General features: G+C 47.9%; 9 protein-coding genes across 9 annotated transcripts; 4 read left to right on the plus strand and 5 right to left on the minus strand.

Annotated features, from left to right (window-relative positions):
• Positions 1-12: 12 nt before the first annotated feature.
• On the minus strand, positions 13-2,800 carry BDW43DRAFT_323610 (acyclic terpene utilization AtuA family protein). The gene is made up of 10 exons (XM_032049786.1): positions 2,165-2,800; positions 2,035-2,109; positions 1,806-1,984; positions 1,458-1,740; positions 1,210-1,388; positions 1,100-1,179; positions 848-1,051; positions 656-795; positions 577-608; positions 13-531 (listed from the first exon to the last, which is right to left on the minus strand). The coding sequence occupies exons 1-10, from the start codon at positions 2,220-2,222 to the stop codon at positions 52-54; spliced, it is 1,710 nt and encodes a 569-aa protein (XP_031903289.1). The 5' UTR covers positions 2,223-2,800; the 3' UTR covers positions 13-51.
• Positions 2,775-4,561, plus strand: BDW43DRAFT_323612 (CoA-transferase family III domain-containing protein; the record flags this gene model as incomplete). The annotated part of the gene is made up of 2 exons (XM_032049787.1): positions 2,775-3,719; positions 3,776-4,561. The coding sequence occupies 2 exons, from the start codon at positions 2,775-2,777 to the stop codon at positions 4,559-4,561; spliced, it is 1,731 nt and encodes a 576-aa protein (XP_031903290.1).
• Positions 4,562-4,707: 146 nt separating this feature from the next.
• BDW43DRAFT_308133 (fungal specific transcription factor domain-containing protein) lies at positions 4,708-6,810 on the minus strand (the record flags this gene model as incomplete). The annotated part of the gene is made up of 3 exons (XM_032046415.1): positions 4,708-5,215; positions 5,274-6,489; positions 6,540-6,810. The coding sequence occupies 3 exons, from the start codon at positions 6,808-6,810 to the stop codon at positions 4,708-4,710; spliced, it is 1,995 nt and encodes a 664-aa protein (XP_031903291.1).
• A 682-nt stretch (positions 6,811-7,492) lies between these two features.
• Positions 7,493-9,763, plus strand: BDW43DRAFT_266984 (zinc finger CCCH domain-containing protein). The gene is made up of 5 exons (XM_032040934.1): positions 7,493-7,898; positions 7,973-8,020; positions 8,071-8,371; positions 8,421-8,695; positions 8,747-9,763. The coding sequence occupies exons 1-5, from the start codon at positions 7,701-7,703 to the stop codon at positions 9,377-9,379; spliced, it is 1,455 nt and encodes a 484-aa protein (XP_031903292.1). The 5' UTR covers positions 7,493-7,700; the 3' UTR covers positions 9,380-9,763.
• Positions 9,764-10,645: 882 nt separating this feature from the next.
• On the plus strand, positions 10,646-12,523 carry BDW43DRAFT_308135 (major facilitator superfamily domain-containing protein; the record flags this gene model as incomplete). Its single annotated transcript, XM_032046416.1, has 5 exons — positions 10,646-10,700; positions 10,759-10,832; positions 10,887-10,957; positions 11,013-12,213; positions 12,278-12,523. The coding sequence occupies 5 exons, from the start codon at positions 10,646-10,648 to the stop codon at positions 12,521-12,523; spliced, it is 1,647 nt and encodes a 548-aa protein (XP_031903293.1).
• A 498-nt stretch (positions 12,524-13,021) lies between these two features.
• Positions 13,022-13,943, plus strand: BDW43DRAFT_308136 (carbon-nitrogen hydrolase family protein; the record flags this gene model as incomplete). The annotated part of the gene is made up of 2 exons (XM_032046417.1): positions 13,022-13,057; positions 13,119-13,943. 2 exons carry the CDS (start codon positions 13,022-13,024, stop codon positions 13,941-13,943), a joined length of 861 nt encoding a protein of 286 aa, XP_031903294.1.
• Positions 13,850-14,974, minus strand: BDW43DRAFT_266988 (putative nucleoside-diphosphate-sugar epimerases). The gene is made up of 3 exons (XM_032040935.1): positions 14,675-14,974; positions 14,501-14,600; positions 13,850-14,442 (listed from the first exon to the last, which is right to left on the minus strand). The coding sequence occupies exons 1-3, from the start codon at positions 14,932-14,934 to the stop codon at positions 14,053-14,055; spliced, it is 750 nt and encodes a 249-aa protein (XP_031903295.1). The 5' UTR covers positions 14,935-14,974; the 3' UTR covers positions 13,850-14,052.
• A 776-nt stretch (positions 14,975-15,750) lies between these two features.
• BDW43DRAFT_298087 (ergosterol biosynthesis ERG4/ERG24 family-domain-containing protein) lies at positions 15,751-17,330 on the minus strand (the record flags this gene model as incomplete). Its single annotated transcript, XM_032044507.1, has 5 exons — positions 15,751-15,986; positions 16,054-16,376; positions 16,439-16,538; positions 16,796-17,112; positions 17,218-17,330. 5 exons carry the CDS (start codon positions 17,328-17,330, stop codon positions 15,751-15,753), a joined length of 1,089 nt encoding a protein of 362 aa, XP_031903296.1.
• A 622-nt stretch (positions 17,331-17,952) lies between these two features.
• On the minus strand, positions 17,953-20,115 carry BDW43DRAFT_266990 (uncharacterized protein). Its single transcript, XM_032040936.1, has one exon. The coding sequence runs from the start codon at positions 19,899-19,901 to the stop codon at positions 18,057-18,059; it is 1,845 nt and encodes a 614-aa protein (XP_031903297.1). The 5' UTR covers positions 19,902-20,115; the 3' UTR covers positions 17,953-18,056.
• Between the last annotated feature and the right edge of the window lie 64 nt (positions 20,116-20,179).

Raw genomic sequence — 20,179 nt, forward strand, 5'->3', positions numbered from 1 at the left:
TCTGGTAGAGTACGACGCTTTGTTTGGTATGTGTATTTCCTTAATATGGTCCTAGAGTTTGAATTGAGCAGGGACTTGGACAATTTTGTCCCGGATGTAATCTGCGAATCCTTTTCCGTACCCATCTAGCCGGCTTGGGCTGCTTACTCCTCGGCCTAGGATGCCGTATATAACGAAGTGGACAGCGTGGATGTGTGGGTATTCTGCTCTCTCGATAGAGAAGGAGTCGTCCCAGTCATCACCAGTGAGAGCTTGCATTTGGGAGGTGGTCATGAACGACCGAAGCCAGTCCCAGTGAGTCGGGTTGGGGACAAAGATGCCAAAATTGAGGTTTGCACCTTTGTCGCCCGATCGGGCGAGTGCGATATCTCCGAGGCGGATATCTTTCGTTGGACCGTTGTACACTGTTGGCGACGTAGGATCATAGGTCTCACGTGGTTCCAATGATACGTACTGGCAGGGGCGCGGGATATCGAAAGATGCGACTTTGGATCTATCCTCCAGGATGTTGACCTTTTCGGGGATCTCGGTCTAGTTAATCAAGGCTAGGTAGTATGCAAGGAATGGACGGGGGACCGCGGTTCGCATGTCAAGAGTTGCGTGGAAGCCTGTAAGTCAGTTACCTTGTGTTTGGATCAATGGAGCTTTGGAGTACCGGAAAAGTGCTTATGTGCAATGTTCCCTATTGTTTTGGATACAGCTGCAACAGCCGGTGCTGAACGAGATGCTACGAAGATGCGCATATAGTTTGTACTCTTCAGCTGGGAGGACGGGTTCGGTTCAGGAGCTCCGACTCTACCATGAGGTCAAACCTCTGTTCAGAGGATGGTAATTTGACATGAATAACCTTTGAAGCTCAAGTGTGTCTAGGTCATTCGCGACACTTGCGGGCAGAAAATGACGGATTTGCTTCTCCAGAAGGTCCCACTTTTGAGCGGTCGCATATCCAGTCGCATTCAAAAGGATTTCTGCTTCATAAGCTCCATGATAGAATACTGCAAGCTTAGTAGTTGGGGGAGGTGGTGATCCTCGGATCCGGGAGACGCGAACTCTATCATCCATCAGAGCTAGTAACATAACGGATGTTAGCAGTGATTACCTGTTTTCTCCAGCATCCTCCACGACGATGTCATCTATATGAGCAGAAACATCGCTATTCAGGTAGACATTTCCCTGAAGCTCGTAGAGGAATTAGCATTTCACCGTGACTGTACCAACAAGTCCTTGGGTTCCAAGGTGTTTGGTGATGGTGCAGGTGCCATCTTCCTCAATCTCTGCAATAGGGAACCCAGGAGCGACAAGGATATCAATCGGATATTTATCAAAGCCCGCAAAGTTTGCCCCAGTAACATATGCTGAGCTTTCAATCAGATTACCAGCAATGAGTGCTCCAGAAAGTCTATCATAGTCAGTTTGGCGCCAGTCGTATCAATACCAGGCCGCTGCGATTACGGGACTAGCATCCGCAACACGACCACAGATTATTATCTGTGCTCCGCGCCTCAAGCCTTCAACAATACCACGGGCGCCCGAGTATGCATGGGCCGATATCATGGGGGTTGGTCTCCCATCAGGAGCATTCATAAACGCATAGGTCAATTCAGATGGGACAACGGAAGGGTTGCCGGAATCTAAGTGTTGCAGTTCCTCCTTGGTCGTTGGCATGTTAGGGCCAACTTGAGGGTACAAATCGTCCCCGGAAACGTAGGCAACACGCAAGTCAAGTCGTTTCTCATCCACCTGCAGTAAGCCATTTGGGTGAGTAACATTCCATGGGAAGGCTCAGTGAGAATGGAGTCACATACTAGGGCCGCAACCTCTATCGCAAGCGCTTTGGGATCTAAAGCACCACCATTGATTACTATCCGAATACCCTTTTCGGCAATAACATCGATTGTCCGTTGAAGTCGCTGCCAAGCTGTTTCTTCGTAGCCCGGGTGCTTTCTCGCCCGCCTGGCCTGGGCATTTTTGGCTAAGTTAACTTCTGTTCATAGACTTAGTGTATTATCATCAAATAGTTACTCAGGCGGGCACCTGCGAGGTAGTCACCAGTGATGAAGTCGACCTCCCCCAGAGTTGCCTGGCGATACATCTCATATGCCGGGTCGCCTAGTAATTCAAGCAGTCAGCAACTTGAGGCTCGATCGAGGGTCAGCGAACAAACCATGATAGCTAGAGCAGTTGGCCACCTTCACAGGCCGACTTTCAGGGTCTCGCAACATCTTCGAGTAAGTAAACTTACATACCTATATAACAAGACTTTGATGATATTGTTATGACAGAATTATTTGACTCAGGGGACTCGCCAGAAAGCGTTATATATTTTGTCACTATATTGCTGGTTTCAGGTTATCCTCGGCAAAATATTTTAGGATACCCGGATAACCATAAGCTTGCTACATAAACCTTCCCTGCATAGTTGATGCACACCCGATCGCGCTTTATGGTTGGTTAGGAATGTGAAGTCATGGTGCATGGAGGGCCGTTGCCATGGGCCGCGGAATATTTGCCCCGGCGCCGCGGAGGCGCGGAGTTCCACTGAAGCTGGATTAGTTCCCAACAAAGTACTGGCAATGATATGTGGATCTTCAGTGGATTCTCTAGGGACGGAGGTACTACTTGAAATTGCGCATGCCCCATGCAGAAAATGCGACGTATTTCGTGATTTAAATTGAGTGTTGCCAGAAGACACCCCATCTGAAGATAAACTGGCTGTATCAGTCTCGCCTGCAACTTCCCTTCTTTCGTCGCACACATTTGAAAACATATTCACCATGACTATTCCTCACGAGACAATCCCAGGGACAGATATCTATGGTCCTGGCACCTTTATCGATAAGAATGTTCTTGCCGTGCCCGATGATGCTCGCCGAGTATTCGACTTTCTAGCCTCACATACACCCGGTTTCACTCAAAACAAGAAACTATGGGACACTGTCCACTTCGAGGGTCAGCCGGATCCTATGATTCCTGGCCCTATTAAAGCCCCTATCGTTGCTGCCGCTCTACATGCGATGTGCGGTGTGGTAGCAAACGAATTGTTGGAGCTTCGCGATAGCAGACCAGCGTCCGAGGGCAGCGTGACTGTGAATACCGACCAGGCAGGCATTTGGCTTGGCTCTGTGGCAACAACCCATATCAACGGATCTGACATCGCATCGCTGGCGCGGTCAGGAAAGCTGGGAGATCTCTTCGACCGTGATTTTGAAAAAGGTTTTGGGAAAGGCCTTGCAAGTAGGACAACGGCGATATACCAAACCAAGTATCCCAATGTGTGGTATCAGCTTCATGGATCACTTAATGCTAACCATGTCCTCGAAACGATGGGAATCGACACAAACGTTTCATTTAATTCGCCAAGCGAATACTATGCTTATATCCAGAAACATGTCCACCAGTGGAGCCCGGATGAGCTCGAAATGCACAATGTACGCCATGGCCTTTGTGGAAGCATATGCTATAAGCCTGAATCATGGAGAGAGACAGAAATGGGAAAGAAGCTCGCCAGGCATCCGTATGTGAACTACACCCAAGAGACATACGCAGCCCCAACACCCAAACATCCTTTACCCAAGATGGCCAGCGACCAACGACCACTGGCAGGGGTTAAGGTGCTGGAGATGGTACGCATTATTGCGGGTCCAACTATCGGTGTGACACTCTCATCCTTCGGTGCGGACGTTATTAGAGTCAACTGTAGTAAATTGCCGGATCTCAACGTAAGAATCTCTTATTCCATTTGTTTATCAGGCCGGAAAGCTGATGTCTAAAATAGGTGCTTCAACTTGTCCTAAATGCTGGAAAGCGTACCATTGATCTCGACGTTAACAGCCCCGAGGATATGGCCCGTCTTCGCGAGCTCATTGCAGATGTAGACATATTCGTGCAAGGATTTCGCTACGGATCGTTGGACAGAAAGGGTCTCGGGCTCCAAAACATGTTAGAGTTGGCTGCGAATCGAGGCAAAGGCATTGTTTATGTGGATGAAAACTGCTATGGTCCGGATGGCCCCTTTGCTGAACGCCCGGGTTGGCAGCAAATTGGTGATGCTGCTTCGGGCTCATCCTATATTATGGGCAGATCGCTGGGATATGCGGATGAGAAATGCGTCCTACCCCCTTTACCCGTGTCGGACATGACTACTGGTCTTGTGGGTGCACTGGCGGCCATGCTTGCTATTCGCGACCGAGCAGTCAAAGGAGGCTCGTACCACGTCATTAGCTCCTTGGTTGCTGCAGACAACATAGCACTAGAGGAAGAGGTCGGATTGTACCCACTGGACGTGGTTCATAAGACAGCCGAAAAATTTGGTTTTGCGCCTTCAACTCCAGATCAGTTTGTTACCGAAATTCTGTTCCAAGTTATTAGTGGATGGAAAAAAGGCCGACCAGGCTATCTTGATGAGGACTCGCCTTTAATGACCACATTTGAGCAAGGACCGTGGGGACGCCAGACCTTGCTGAAGCCAGTCGTCAGGCTTGGTGATGAGACAGTCACGCCCCGGTGGACCAGCCCGTCTGTGCCCAATTGTTACCACGACAGGGACATCAGCTGGCATTAGGTGGTCCAGGGAGACTATTTCGCAAGCAATCCTGGGTTTCGTATAATTAGAATAAATTAAATAAGAAGGCTCCTCTTATTGTACGTGTGCAGATTAGAAATTAATGTTTCCATAAGAGTCCGGCTAGATTGTTCGTAGGAATATGCCTATAATGCTTGCTCATTGTTAGTATTCTCGTCCGAGCCAGTCGTCATATCTCCCCAATTCCAGAAGGGAGGAATAGGCCATTGAAGATTCATGGCCAGGTCGAAAGTTGGATCCACCGTGGACATGTCATAGTTTTGCGAAATAGCACTTCTCGTCAAATCCATACCTTCCGACTGGGGTGTGGCGAAATTCATATGGAAAGGCATGGTCAAATTGCTCACTGAGCCGCCGGGCTCTTTCATAGAATTATTGATATTCTCCATCGGTTGCCGAGAGAGGTCTTGAGCGGCTTGACTTGAGGCCTTCTTAGCAGCACTCTCTAGCTCCGAGCACAGGCTAAGTATATAATCAACATATGTGCCTGGATCTTCAGATGAGATTCGGGAAAGAAATTTTATCGTTTCATGAGCCATAGCAAGATCAGACGCAGCATGTTGATGGAATGGGTTTGCTAGCAAGTGCGACGACAAGATCACAGATGCGGCGGCTGGGAAGTAGAGAACACCCCTTGAAATGGTTAGCCCAAGACAATAACAACTTCAAGTGATTTCCCCAAGGGACATACCATGCAAAAGAAGGCCCGAATAGATTTACATGTTTTATCAGTCTAACCGCAGATCTCGCCGATTCAAGTGATCTAACCAGTGTATCATTGACTTGTCCATCCAAAGCTGCATAGTCTTCTAGGTCCTCTGGAGCTTGGGCCATTGGTCTTCGAACAAGTATGCAGACTTGGTAAAGCTTGGCATAACAACAATGGTATGCAAAGTCCAATCTCAGGACATGCTGGAGATGATAATGGGGAGCATTAGAAAACGCTAGCTCCGGCACATAGTGTTTTTCAAAAGAAATTCTCCATTCGAGAAGCGCCTCTTGGCAATTCTTTAGTTCCCCGATCAGATCTCTAGTGATCTTCGTCTGAACACTGGTGGTATAAAGATGACTGTATACCTGGTGTTGAATCAATGCAAAGCGCGCCAGCAGATGGAAGTAGCCAAGGCGTGCACCCTGGACATCTACAACCCCTATCCCATCATGAGGAGATTCAGATGGTAGCGGCGTATCGAAATCGTTTGCATCCTGCACCGGTGGTCGGCCAGTTCGATGAGAGATATCTGCATCTAAGATGAATGCTATCCAGAAAGTTCTTCTCCGTTCCTCTATTTCGGATGGAGATAGTCCGAATGTCTGGTTGCGATGCAACCCAACAGAGTGTGAAAGACGCATTCCCGCTGCGGCGAACATAAAAAGCGGCTGCGGGTTTGGTGTGTTCTGAAAGAGGATTGCTAACCCCAACATTGCTTGGACAGCAAGTAGATCAGCAGCACGCATGAAAAGTTCCACAACGACGTTCAAAGCATTCCTAATGTGTCCCATAGACTTCTGCCATTCGTCACTACCATCTGGTAGCTGTTGAGCCCTTTCCCTGTACGCGGATGCAAGAATGACATTCAAGGAAGCCCACCATGAAGGACTTTCGTCAGGGTTCCAACCAAATTGTTTGTCCACTAATCTCATCACCGTGCCCTCATGAAACAGTGGCATGACTCTATTGAATGCGCTAAAGTATTCACCAACTAGTTGTACTGTCGTTGATTTAGACGGCAACGGCTGAGAAACGCGTTGTCCCAAGTCGCCCTGTAGTATGCGAGGGTACCAACTGGATAACTGCCATCGGGGTGCAGTTCTTTGGCTAGCAGATCTCCACGCTCCCGAGCGTGTTTCCCCCTCTAGCCATTTCATGCCTTGGGGAGAAGCGATCGAAAACCCAGAAGAAGCACCTTCGATGGAATCAACCAGAATTCACTTCAATACATAAGACCATGCTTACCGAAATATCGCATCCTTGCACCTTCAGCGTTGATAACATACGGAGCCCTATTGGCTTCACTGTCGGTATTCGATTGAATGTTGTCTTCGTCCGGCTGAGATTTTGACGGCGAGCTAAGATAGGACTGATTTTCTACATCATTCGAACCAGAATTAATGTTGGTACTGATTCTTGCAGTCGTTAAAGGTGGAATGGAGGCGTCTATTTTGTTTGGTGAATCAGACTCGGTTCTTGACGCATGCGTAGGTCGCTCTTGCAACTGCACTTCCATATCTTGGACGCGCCTTTCGAGCTCTTCGACATACGCTCTGGACCATGAGTATATTAGAGGTAGAGTTGACTAATTGGTGAGCAAAATGGCGTTTGAACACACCGGCTAGTTCGACTTGAGGGCCTCAGGACATCCTGGAAAGCGCAAGGCAAGTTGAAAGCCTTGCAAGGTGAACAGATAGGACGCTTGCCATCACATTTCGTTTTTTTACGTCGACAGGTCGTACAGGCCTAGGTAGACCATTGCAGTAAGCATCTTCATTCTGCATACTGGAGCAATGCGAGTGTACAGATGGGATCTCCAGGGGCTAATCAAGGCTCACTTTCGCACGCCGTACGGTAGTAGTACCAGGGCTCCGTGATTTATTCATGATATCTTATTCATGCATCTGTATAAATTGAATTTGTCAAATTAAATACTCGAGGGAATCGTTGAATGTACGGAATGGTGAAGAAGTGGTCGCCATGGAATGAATGGAGACGGCTGTCGGATATTGGACAGACTCAGCCGAGGCTCAATGCCTCAGGCAAAAAGTGACACGGAATCTCGGTCTAGACCCAAGAGGGTTACCGCGGGTTGTCAGCCCCACATTGACAGCGGAGTATTATTCACCGCCTACCGCTTCAAGGGTCTGAGCATCAACCCACAAAGAAACTTGTTGACAACTAGTTCTTGCTTGTTTGTTCGTTTTGCGCCTTGTGGCTCCTCCTGTGACATCGCTCGCGGTCATAAACTAGTCCTCTACTCCCTGTAACTCCCTTATTTACCATATTGCATGGAACTGGACTGTAATGCTCTCTACCGTGAGTGCAGCCGCTCTATTTTTGCTGGTCGCTTCCACTATTGTGTCCATACCTCGATATCGTTCGGTTTAGATAACGGAGAACAATATGCTTGGTGACACTGAGATCCAGGCCCTAGATAGTCAACTGGCTACTGTTCTGCACGATAACCAGCAGCATCATGAGAAACTTCAGAACCTCTTGCAGCGGTTTCACCTGTTGTTGGACAACTACACCCAATTGAAAAGCGACTATGAGGAGGAGAAGGCGGCTCGAGAGAGGTACAAAAAACAAGCAAGGGGACAAGTATGTAATTACTCTTAATCTGCTGTCATAGAGACAACCCGCATATGCAGAGACTATGTCTAATACCAAGCTAGGAACGTAACCCGTTTGTGCTGGTGCTGGTGGATGGCGATGGTTATCTTGTTAGCTGTACCCTTCGAGCCGTATTGACTAGGAGTGCTAATAAGGGCAGTTCAAAGATCATCTCATCAAGGCCGGGGCAGAAGGAGGTATCATTGCAGCTCGACTTTTAAGCGACTCTATCAGAGAACTCCTTAGCGATCAACCAGGGAGCCAGGCAGATCAATGCCGGATCATGGTTCGAATATACTCTAACGTCTTAGGACTTTCAAAGATTTTGGCGCGTGGTGGTCTAGTTGGTAATGAGGCACGTTCTTTGTCACCATTCGCCGCCAGTTTCACTCGCTCCCAGGATCTGTTCGATTACATCGACGCGGGTGATAAGAAAGAAGGCGCAGACTATAAAATTAGAGGTACGGTTGAAGACAACTGTCCTGCTGCCAGCTTACTAAAAATATATAGAAATATTTCGCCTGTTTGCAGATAACAATCAATGCAAGCATATCTTCTTTGCTGGATGTCACGATGCTGGCTACCTCTCCTTACTGACCCCTTACCGGGGTAAGGCTGATCGTATTACCCTAATCAAAGCCGCCTCGTTCCATCCTGAGTATGATAGGTTGAACTTGCCCGTGAGGGAGATTCCAGCAGTCTTCACATCCACCCCTGTCTCTCCCCCCATCAGTGGAGATCATGTCGTCGCTGCTACTAGACCGGTCTGTAAACATTTCCAAAAGGTACCAACCCAGCAGAGTCATTCAGCGAAAGCTACCTAACTAGACACGTAGGGCATCTGCCGATTTGGCAAGGAATGCAATAAACTTCACGCTATGCCAAATCAACAATTCTCTAAAAATCTAGATGATACCCCGGCACAATCATGGAGTCCTGTTATCAAAGTCCGAGATCAGGAATTCTACGCCAAGTTTCTCCCCAGAGTGAGCTCAAAATCTCAAGAATTCATTTCACTCAACAAGGATGGAGAGCGAATTGACACCTACTGTCCCATGCCACCACCAGAGGAATGGGAGATTTATTATCGACGTGCCAAAAGACATAAACTCTGCAACAAATACCATCTTGGAGGAGAATGTGGGAATCTTAATTGCGAGTTTGATCACAGCCCGATAGAATCGGCTTGTCTCAATGTGATGATGTATATCATGCGGCAGCACCTATGTTCGAGGGGTGCCAGCTGCCGTTCGATTAAATGCTACCTTGGTCACATGTGCCAAAAGGAAAGCTGCAAGGGCACTAAACCTTGCAAATTCGGTCGTCAGGCCCATGTAGTTAGTCTACAATGGGGGCAGTGGGCCATACCAATTGAACATGAAGAAAACTCACCCGTTAGTGAAAGCCTTTCGGAGGCAAACTCGGACCCGAACAACACCTTCTCATATCTTATGCGAGATGCGATCTAGTAAGCCGTAGTGCTCAACTTAGATCCATGCCCGATATGTAAACAAGGTCAACCAAGCCCTTTTTTACTCAAACTACGCCACGTGTCCACGTGCCACCCCTATCTTGAATCAGAGACAACTGAAAACTATTTACGGAATCTATTGGAAATCTATCTGGATCATGGGATACGCGGAGGGGACACATTGCCGCCATATTGCTGACACTTAACATCAAAGGTAGCTTGGGTTCTGCTTTCTTTTCTACGATATCTCTTACCACGAGAAGTCTATACTGCAGAACGATTTAAGACAGTGCTTACTCTCCAGACCGCTGGGAGTAATCTTACTGATCGTGTCAGTATTGTTCTTATCATGTTGCATTTTCCTCTCCTTCTTGAGCAATATCAGTAGTTATTGGCGAATGCAGATAACGTGGGTTACTACTGGCTTTGTACCACATAAATCGTATGCACCGGCTACCATCTGCTCTAATCTTTCGTGTATACTACATCCGAGGTAGTCGTGATCCTGGTCCCTGAAGCTGAAGGAATTCAACATATAGAGAAGGCCGCGAAAGCGTAGCATGAGAACGATAGAAGTGACTAAGTCGACCACTGCAGCAGTAGCACTCATCGCACCAAGTCATCACAAAGATGAATATCGGAATCGGCCATCACCAAATCATAGACTAAAATGGCCTGTATGTTCTAAGTATCTATCCTACGATAAGTGTTGATCCACAAATAGTTGCCTTAATTCGGATGATATGGCTCACTAGCTGTATGGAAGGATGGGCATTCTCATACACCCTTGATGTTAAGCAAACTGATGACCATAAGCTTCATATCCTGGCACAAATTGACGCTATTTGTCCAATCTTACATTCCATCTCCGTATATGGTGTCTTTTCCCCTGTGTCAGACTATGAAATAGAAGGGCCCCGATAAAGTTTCCTGCATCCAACTTTCCTTCCGGCACAGGATTGCTTCTCCACCTTTGCGGAATTCTTCCGTACTAGATAAGGGTATCGAAGGCCAATGATCGAACACCATACATGGGTAATATGTCTCCGGTAAGAGGTAGACCGTCCTCGCATGCGTAAAGCTGTCTATCTAGCCTCCTTGCCTCTGGTCGGTACCATATGACATGTAGTCAAAACCTATCGTATATCAATATCTGATCTCCCTGGAAATGACATATTTCCATGGGGCTTGACCCTCACATAAAGATTCCTTGTCACTTACAATACCCAATCAAATAGATAAGATATAGATCATCCCATTGATCATGTCGCCTCAAACTGCCGACCCATCCTGGCCACCTGGGACCGTTCAGATCGAAGGTGATATTTACTACAGCTCAATGATAAAGACGACGTACCTGAAGTTAATGCCATTCAGGGTTTCCACAAAATGACCAAGAAACCGAAATCATTCTGCAACCGGCACCTAGCCATGATCCTAACGACCCCTTGGTAAGTCGCATTGAAATTCCGATTACCAGGGCTAAACTGAACAAAGTCTCGCAGAACTGGCCACTATGGCGTAAACACCTGAACTTTGGATTAGTCTGCTACTATGTTATAATGGTTTTCGCAATGTAAGTAACTTTGTCTAACATCCTTCGAATCTAGCACTCAAAACTGAACGATCAGACTCGACGTAGCCACAGTAACCTGGGGCCCGCTGAATGTGGAGCTGGGCTTCAGCTTTGAGCTTCTAAATGATAGCTACGCAGCGGGATGCGGATCTCTGTGTGTTGGTGGCGTAATCCTGATTCCCTTCGCCTTGAAGTACGGTCGACGACCTGTCTACGTCCTCAGCACTATCGCTCAGATCGGGTTCAGCGTTTGGTTTGCCAAAACGCAGACGGTCGCTGATCTCATGTTGACGAGTATTTTGAGCAACGCGGTTGGGGCTCTCGCAGAGGTGCTCGTACAGATGACTATAGCTGATGTGTACTTCGTGCACCAGCGGGGATTAATGAACAGTATTTACGTCTGGTTCATGACGTTAGGGACCACACTATCCCCATTGGCCGGTGGGTATATTGTCACCTTCCAAGGTTGGCGTTGGGTTTGGTGGTGGATGGTTATTCTGACGGGTGTCGGATTCATTGCCTTTGTCTTTCTCTATGAAGAAACGAAGTTTTCTACCCCAACCCTCCAGGGTGTACCCCATATTGTGTCCCGTGCTGAGACCAAGCAACCCTCCAAGCATGAAGGAAAATGTTCGCAAACTGAACCACAAACGGAGGTCGGTATAACACTGAAAGACACAGAGGCTCAAAAGTCTTATATAACCAACTGGATCGATAGCTCAATCCCCAAGAAGACCTTCTGGCAAAAGTTGACACTCTGGTCAATATCTCCAGGATCTTTCTCTAGCATGGCCCGACACAGCTTTGAACCTTTTATTCTCCTGTTTACTACTCCAGCTATCTTCTTCATGTCTCTTCTTTACGGAGCCATGACGGCCGCCGTGACTGTCCCTGTCACTACCCTCTCGTCGTATATGACGATGGCCCCGTATAATTTTAACGCCTCGCAGATCGGTCTCATGGGGCTACCACCCTGTATCGGCACCAGCCTAGCGGTTCTAATATCTGGCCGACTTAGCGACTCATTCGTTCTATACATGGCGAAAAGGAACCGGGGCATCTACGAACCTGAAATGCGACTCTGGGTTGCAGTGGCCTTCATCCCATTTGTCCCAGCCGGTCTTTTCATGTTCGGAATTGGACTGAACAACGGATCCCCCTGGCCGTTAGTTGCGGTTGGACTAGGCGTCGCCACGTTCGGAACCATTCCCGCGAATAGCGTCGCCTTAACGTATCTCACAGATGCATATACGGATGTAAGCTGATACTGTATGGGAATACGATCAAGCATGATGGGGCTAACCAGGTATTCTACGATAGGTAATTGCAGGCTCCCTCGTTGGAGTGACGTTCATTCGCAACCTCATCTCGACGATTTTCGTCTTCGCGCTTTCCCCCTGGATTGCGAACGTAGGGTTAACTTATGTTTACGTGACTTTCGGTCTTATTCTTACAGTAATCCTACTGGGTAACTTGATCTTCATCTACTTCGGAAAGAGGTTCCGGGTGATGACGGCGGAGAGATATCGGTATTATGCTCAGCGTCAGATGGATCTAAGGAGGTAGCTAGGGATGTTTAGACGAGCTCTATCATAGCATCAAATCTACATTGCTATTCATATCTACTACTTGCGAAGCGGTGCACAAACTGTTGAGGTACCATATATAGCAAGGACATATTCCGACACGTACCTTTGAGCACAGACGTCAGTAGTAACTTCAGCCATTTCAATGATGAAACAACGACTCAACCCCAAATGCTACCTTCTCCTCCCTATCAAGTCTACTGCCCGGAATGATTCCACGTACCTTATCAAGAAGTATTCCGCAGCACCGAGCCACCAATACGACCTCGGAAAAGCCAACAAGTAAGATCATCTCCCTAATCAATCAAGGTTCACAGGATCATCGGATAAGATTACATACATCGCCAAGCGCGGAATCACCGCCCCTACAACGAACAAAAAAAAAAAAAAAAAAAAAAAAAAAAAAAAAAAAAGCCCATATACAAACTCACCCTCTACACAAAAACCAAACCCAACAACATCCAAGTTGCAAGCAAGCATGTACAAAATCGCCCTAATCCAGCTCTCCCCAGAGGTAACCCCCACATCCCACCTACCCTACCTATCTTCCATATCCCCACTAACCAACCACCCAGCCCCATAGCCTAACCACCAACCACGAGCGAGCAACAACCTACATCCGCGCCGCCGCAGCCTCAGGTGCCCACCTCGCCATCCTCCCCGAATTCCACCTCGCAGACTTCCACCCAACCCACGACCCCTCCATCCGCAACCGCTGCACAGACTACAAAACCTACCTCTCCGCCTATAGCGCCCTCGCAAAGGAACTAAACATCAACATCGTCCCCGGCACCCTCGCCGAACTCCACACCGACAGCCTCACCGGCACTCAAAAACTCCTGAACGTAGCCTATTTCATCTCTTCAACGGGGGAGATCCTGCACCGCTACGAGAAAAAGAACATCTGGATTCCCGAGCGGGAATTCGTGGACCGCGGCGACACGGGCCGCCATATCGCATTCAATACACCGCTGGGAAAGGTTGGGTTGCTTATATGCTGGGATTTGGCGTTTCCGGAGGCGTTCCGGGAGTTGGTGATGCAGGGGGCGAGAATGGTGATTGTTCCTGCGTATTGGAAGTTGAGTGATGCTGGGGCTGTGGGGATGGGGAGGAATCCTGAGAGTGAGAAGGTGTTTGTTGATGCGGCGGTTGTGAGTCGGGCATTTGAGAATACTTGTGCGGTTGTGTTTTGTAATGTCGGGGGGGCTAGGCAGGAGGGGTTTGCGGGGTGTTCGCAGGTTGCGGTGCCGTTTTTGGGTTGTGTGGGGAGGGTGGAGGGGCCCGAGGAGGGGATGAAGATTGTGGAGGTTGATATGGGGGTTTTGGATGAGGCGGAGGGGGTTTATAGGGTGCGCGAGGATTTGGCGAGGGAGGATTGGCATTATGGATATTGTCGGTGACGGTCTGGTGGTATTATTATTACTGTTGTTGCTGTTGTTGTGGGTTCTGACTGAGGAGAGAGGTGGGTATATAGTACATCAATGTGGAATGGTGGGAATGTCTCAGTGGCTACAGGCCAGCTTCTTTTCGGAATGCGATGTTTGATAGGATCCATCCTTCTCCGCTGACTCCTTGTCCTGTATGAGGTTGTCCGTTTCCGCTGGCTAGATCTGTTAAGAAACGTCCAAGGTCCTTCGTTGGCGAAACACCCTTGGAATAGAACTGTCTTACCATGGGCCCTACGGTTCCTAGGAGCAATCGATTACTTGCGGCGCTATAATGTGGCCGCTTCATGGCAGCAGCCAGAGTCTGGGGATCTTGAGCTGCATCAACGAAGCCAGGCCTGACAGAGTATGGCTTCAGACTTGGGTACTTCTTGGACAAGGCGATCAGTGCTGATTCACATTCGCCTTTTACACGACCGAAAAATGGCGTGAACCTTCCTGGCTCTTGTGTTGCCTGGTATTGAGTTAGCCTGTTGTATTAAACACAGAAAGTTCAAACGACGTTGACATACTCCTTCACCGGAAACATATACAAAATTAAAGGAATCCGATAATCCTGAAAATGCCTTCGCCGCGGCTAGCGGATAATCCACTGTGATCTTGACATATTCCCTATCCCACGCTGTTAATATCCTCCCCCTTTAAGGAATTTGGGATTTTAGATGCGAAGGATAGGCTGCACTTACTCCTTTGATACCTGTGTTTGAGAAATACCCAACGCCCAAATACAGCCATCGGCTCCTTTTAACTTCTCCAACAGCTGAGGGCTATATTCGTTGAAGTCTTTGTGCTCAATCACAGTAACATCGGGCCGACCATCGGCGATCGGAACCGGCTTCCGGCTCAAGATATACAGTTGGGAAATTTGCCCCGCTGGGAGAGAAAGGATATGGTTGAGAGCGGCCGATCCGACCAGGCCGGTAGCACCGGTGAGAATGAGGTTCATGTTGTAAATAACGTATTATAAGTGATTTAAGGTTTCCAAGGGAAAATACAAGGAGAATTAGGGAAAGAGATGCCTTTGCCGACATGAATATTTGGGATTGAGGCTACTTATATGTACTCTGTACAGTTAGGGCTTACTTCGTAATTAAGCTGATAACCTTAAGTCCGTTGCGATGCGATGCTGACACGGAGTTAAACCCAAGGCTCACAATCCATGACGACTTGCTCTTCTCCGATTCTTCTGGTTCGACCGGTCGGAGCTAGGTTAAGTTAACCGCATCTGTGTGTTTTCGTCTTGAACCGATCCTTATCCCTCTGACCTTAAGCTTCGACGGGGATCCAGATGTCACACTGCGATCTTTAAAGCGATAAAGTTTTTTGCGTTCAGTCAAATGGACAATCCTACTATACTGAGTGTGTATGGCTCTATTTTCCTGTAAATTTCTAATGTAAGGCCTAGAGCACATAAACCCTGATAGAATGTGGGCGCACTAAAAGATCTTCAACATGCCATTAATCTTAAACTAACCTCACCCAATATAAACTAATACAATTTCAGGTTTAGATCCAGAAAATACCGGTACGAGATGTTCTGTAGCCATTCAACTTATTCCCAGGGGAAACAAGGAAAGACTCCAGCTACTCATCGGGCCTGTCAACACTAAATGGATCCCCATTACTACAGGACGAGGATTAGAGATGACGACGTCAATAAATCCTACCTCTAATACATGAAACATTATTATAACAATCTTCTATAACGCAAACGTCTCTCCCTTAGTCCTAGACCCCATATACAGAGCACTCAACTCGCATCTCAATACAACCCAGGCACCAACCTCCACCTCACCCTCTGACAATAAGTCTCCCAAGCCTCCCCATACTTCCCAGTACACTTCTTCTCATCCCTAACACACCTATACGCCAGGAACGCAGTCGCAAAGGCCCCCTCACTCCACGGCAGCAAAGCGCCAGTCCCACACAGTCCACACATCGCGTACGTCACTATCAAAATCCCCAGATAATCAGGATGCCGAATATGACCCCACATTCCTAGACCAGTCATTAGAACAGACTCCCAAACCATTCCAGTTTATAAGGGGGAAATTGGTAACCATACCACTGCAAAACAAAAGCGACTCCCTCTCCACCCCATCAGTGGTAACATATGAAGCACGGATAAACTTGGCCTTCCTCCCTGCCACACTATGTTTGCCATTTGTGTCTTGGACGATGTTCTTTTGTTCCATGGCAGTGTAGTAGATGATAAATCCGACGACTCCGAAGAGGAATATTAAGATGGTGAGATGGGTTGGCAGTTCAACAGGGTTAAGGGCGAGGTACTGCGTCTGGAGGGTGTATATTGTTGGGAAGAATACGCTGGAGCCCCAGGTGAAGTAAAATCCAAAGGGCTCGTCGCAGACGTCCATGCTGTGGAGGTACCTGGTTATGTGAGTGTGGTTGGGTTTGATAAAAATTTCTCGGGGAAGAGGGGAGGGCCTTACCATTCTTCGTTTGCGAAGAAGTGTACGATTAGTAGACCGCGGAGAAATATTACACATATCATGGTGTTTGTGATGTATGTGTGGGTTTCATATTGGAGGGCTGCGAAGGATATGTCTCTGGGAGGTAAATGTTAGAACTTGGCATATGGTTAAAGGTGGTGGTGTTCTTGCATCATTGCGAGTGTGGTCATTGTCCAGCGTGCGTTGTGGAAAATTTTGAGGTCCCATGCTGTGCCGAATCGGGGATGGAGTTCGATGCCGCGCCAGATGTCGTAAATGTATGAGCCTGTCGGTAGATGTTAGGATCCCTCCGCGACACTTATAACTTTGGATGTCAACAGGTGTTAAATAACTTACCATTACTTCTTGTGTCAAATCGATATGAAGGGGCAATACGCCCCTTGAGGAACGCTGCTCCTGTAAGCAGCCATGCGAACACGTTCAATGCCAAGATTATTTCTTTCCAGTTCCTGGCTATGAAGGAAAGCTCAACCTGCCTGAGTGCTACTGCGGCTAAGAACGTAACGAAAGAGGATGTAAAAAACGAGAGACCATTCATTGTGTAGGGTAATGTGTGCCCTGATGGTGTAGGTTGGCCAGCACATATCCTGCCAGGTAGTAGAGCATACAGAACTGCCTCGAAGAATATCCACTTTGCAAAAGTGACGCCGGTACTATGAGAAGATAGAGAATACCAACTTAATGATTCCTTAGGGTCAGCGACAAAATGCGTGAAGGATAGCTGAAGAGATCCGTTGTAGTCGGTTATAGCCGTCCACCAAATGGAGGTCAGAGGAGTGGCCGAGAGCATAAGTACCAGGTAGCATGTCGAACTAGCCACAGAACGCATCCGATGCTGGAGGTCGTAGGCCGACGAAGCGTTATTCTGCATGCTGTACAATATCTCCTCTGCGATCCACCGGAGAAGGGAAATTACCAGATGAACAAGGAGGATAATGACGATTCTCCAAGGCGTCGATTGGAAAAATCGTCTGTTACGGCTCAATAGATACACAAAGTAGTATGAAGTAGTCAATACATTGAATAGAAGTCGCCGAAGCAGCATTTACTGTCATCCAGCTTTGAGTTTGCTACCTGGGCTCCAGTGGGATATTATAGAAAGCAGAGCCATTGCTTCTGGATGAAGTGTGCTGTGCCTATGATGTGATATCCACGTTGTATGCTACATTGCAGGAAGTGACGAGAGCTTGCATGGGTATACGCATGTATACCCATTCTCATCCACTAGCTGCATTACAACTCGGTCCTTGCGTCCCCAAGCCATTTTGTTTACGTTTCTAGGTGGCAAATGATGCCTACGACTTGAATCATAAGCCTTGGCCAAGTTCCTGTTCATATTACACAAATTAATTAGGGCATAATACGTGTCATTCAGAGACACTCTGGCTATGTTATTGGCGATCTAGACCTCCAAGGAGAGCGTGAGATTATACTCCAGGGTAATCGAAGCGGCGGTGTGAAGCTACATATCCTTCCTTCGGTGTTTCTCTCTCCTCATGGCCCTTCGGAGTTAAGCATCAGTCTCAAATGTGGTTCAGCATCTATATTCAGGGAATAGTATGCGCCTTCTATACAAAAATATGACTAGCGAGGAACTTTAATCCGCCAACGCCTCAATAATTAAATTCAAATCCCCCTCGATCCCAACTGCTAAATTACGCTCTTCTAAATCCCAAGGCGCACACCCAGAGGCCCCAATTCCTGCCCTAATCAGCCAAAAACCAGGTTCTGAAGAGCCTTCCACCAGCTCTTCATTCGGCCACCTCAGCACGGCTGGCGTATTAAGTCCTACGCCCAGCTCAAGAATGACAGCCTTCTTCCCACCCATGCTCTTAGAAACATTTGCCAAATATTCCTTCCATTTACGCTCCTGCCCGTGAAACGGCGTAGAGTTAAAATAATCCCCACCACGTACACAAAGTGTCAATTCCCCTCCACAATATCCACATCGAGGTATCTTGGTCTCATCGGTAAGAACCTGAGTCTCCGGGTCGATAAAAGGCAACGCAGCGTCGACAAACGGATCAGAAGGAAACACGGCATCCGGTCTGCATTTGGCAAAGCATTGTAGGAACCGATATTGGCCTTGTGGTGTTGACACTTTCTCAGCGGGGAATCCGTTCGCAACGAATTGTCCATCCGCATTAGAGGTGCGGATGAAGTACCTATCGTCGAATCGGGCCGCGAGTTTACGCAGAGAGTCGTAAAGCTGCGATGCGGGCCAGTCTCGAACCATATTTAGATGGAGAAAGTAGTAACCCCATTTTTGGTTGATGCTGTCCCATCCGTTGAATCCGAATACGTCGTACAGCCGTCCCAGGCCGAGATGGAGGAAGCCTGGGAAGTGTTTCTGGAAAAGAGATGTGGAGGTGTAGTCGAGGCCGATGGCTGCGGATAGTCCAGCACCGGCAGAGATGATCAGGTAGTCCGCTTCTTGGAGCCAGGTTCGCGCCTTGGTTATGGTAGGAGTAATGAGTGCTTTTGGTGGGTTTGGTGTGCTCGTTGGGAAGGTTATCTCGAGGTTTGTGGAAGCAAGGGTGGATCTCAGTTCGGAAATATTTTCCTTGTACAATTCAAAGTCTCGCTCCAGGAACGTGTCGAAGATAATATCGGTTACCGTTGTCGACGGGTGATCCAAGCACCATTGTACCACTGTCTCCAACGCAATTCTAGCGGCCACTTCTGGCGGGAAGGCAAACAGCCCTGTTGAGATACAACAGAGGGCCACAACCTTACGACCATTTGAAAGAGCAGGGAGAGACTCTGTGACCTCGAGGCACGACCTATAACAATTTGCTAGTTGCTGCTGCTGTAGCACCCCGGGGCGCTTCTTCGAGTTAACCTGTGGGCCAACCGTGTGTAATACCCATGGTGCTCGCAGATTGAACCCTGGTGTTACCTTCACAGATCCCACCGACTCAGGGTGTCCTTGCTTAAGCATGAGAGAGTTGCATGCAGCTCTGAGTCGTGGACCGGCAACGGAGTGGATGATATTGTCAATACAGCGGTGATCCGGACGAAAGCATCCGAGCAATTGGGAATTCGCAGCGTTGACGATCGCCGTGACATCAGTTAGAGATGTTATGTCGCCTCTCCACAGAGATATATTGATCACATTGGAGCCTGGCTGCTTCTCGGCTCTCCCTCCACTCGATTTAAATATAATACTAGGAGTAATTTCTGTCGACGATATCTGGATTGCTTTATCGTTTCTGTTCATGATCACTGCGTCAATGTCGTCGAGGACTTCTGATGGTAGCTCAGGAATTGGCGGCCGCTGGCACAGTAGTCGCCTCATTAGTTCCAATTGTGACCATGTCTCCATCTGGGAAACAGAATCAGGGTTCATATGATGCAAGCATTTATGGCAGGATGATGGTTGCGAAACATAACCGTGGGCCTCCTGTATGAGATACTGCAGTGCTCTAATGAGTCGCGACATCGTTGAGTAGGCTCCTCGAAGGTATTCAAACTTGAAATCTTAAATATAACTTGTTCTCTCGTGTAGTAGTCTGCAAGAGAAGTGCCAGAAGAGCTATCTGCACGGCAACGGCTGATCTATGTGATCTTTGCATACCAATGCCAAGGATCTGCTATAGACTTATTGTACAAAGATTCTGAAATGATCCAAAAACAAAAAAAAAAAAAAATAGAACTACAGGTTAACATAGTAAAAGGAGAAACCTATAAATATTTACCCTCTAAGACTCCTCATACCAC

This window comes from Aspergillus alliaceus (genome assembly GCF_009176365.1).
Source record: "Aspergillus alliaceus strain CBS 536.65 unplaced genomic scaffold BDW43scaffold_8, whole genome shotgun sequence".
Lineage (NCBI taxonomy): Eukaryota > Fungi > Ascomycota > Eurotiomycetes > Eurotiales > Aspergillaceae > Aspergillus > Aspergillus alliaceus.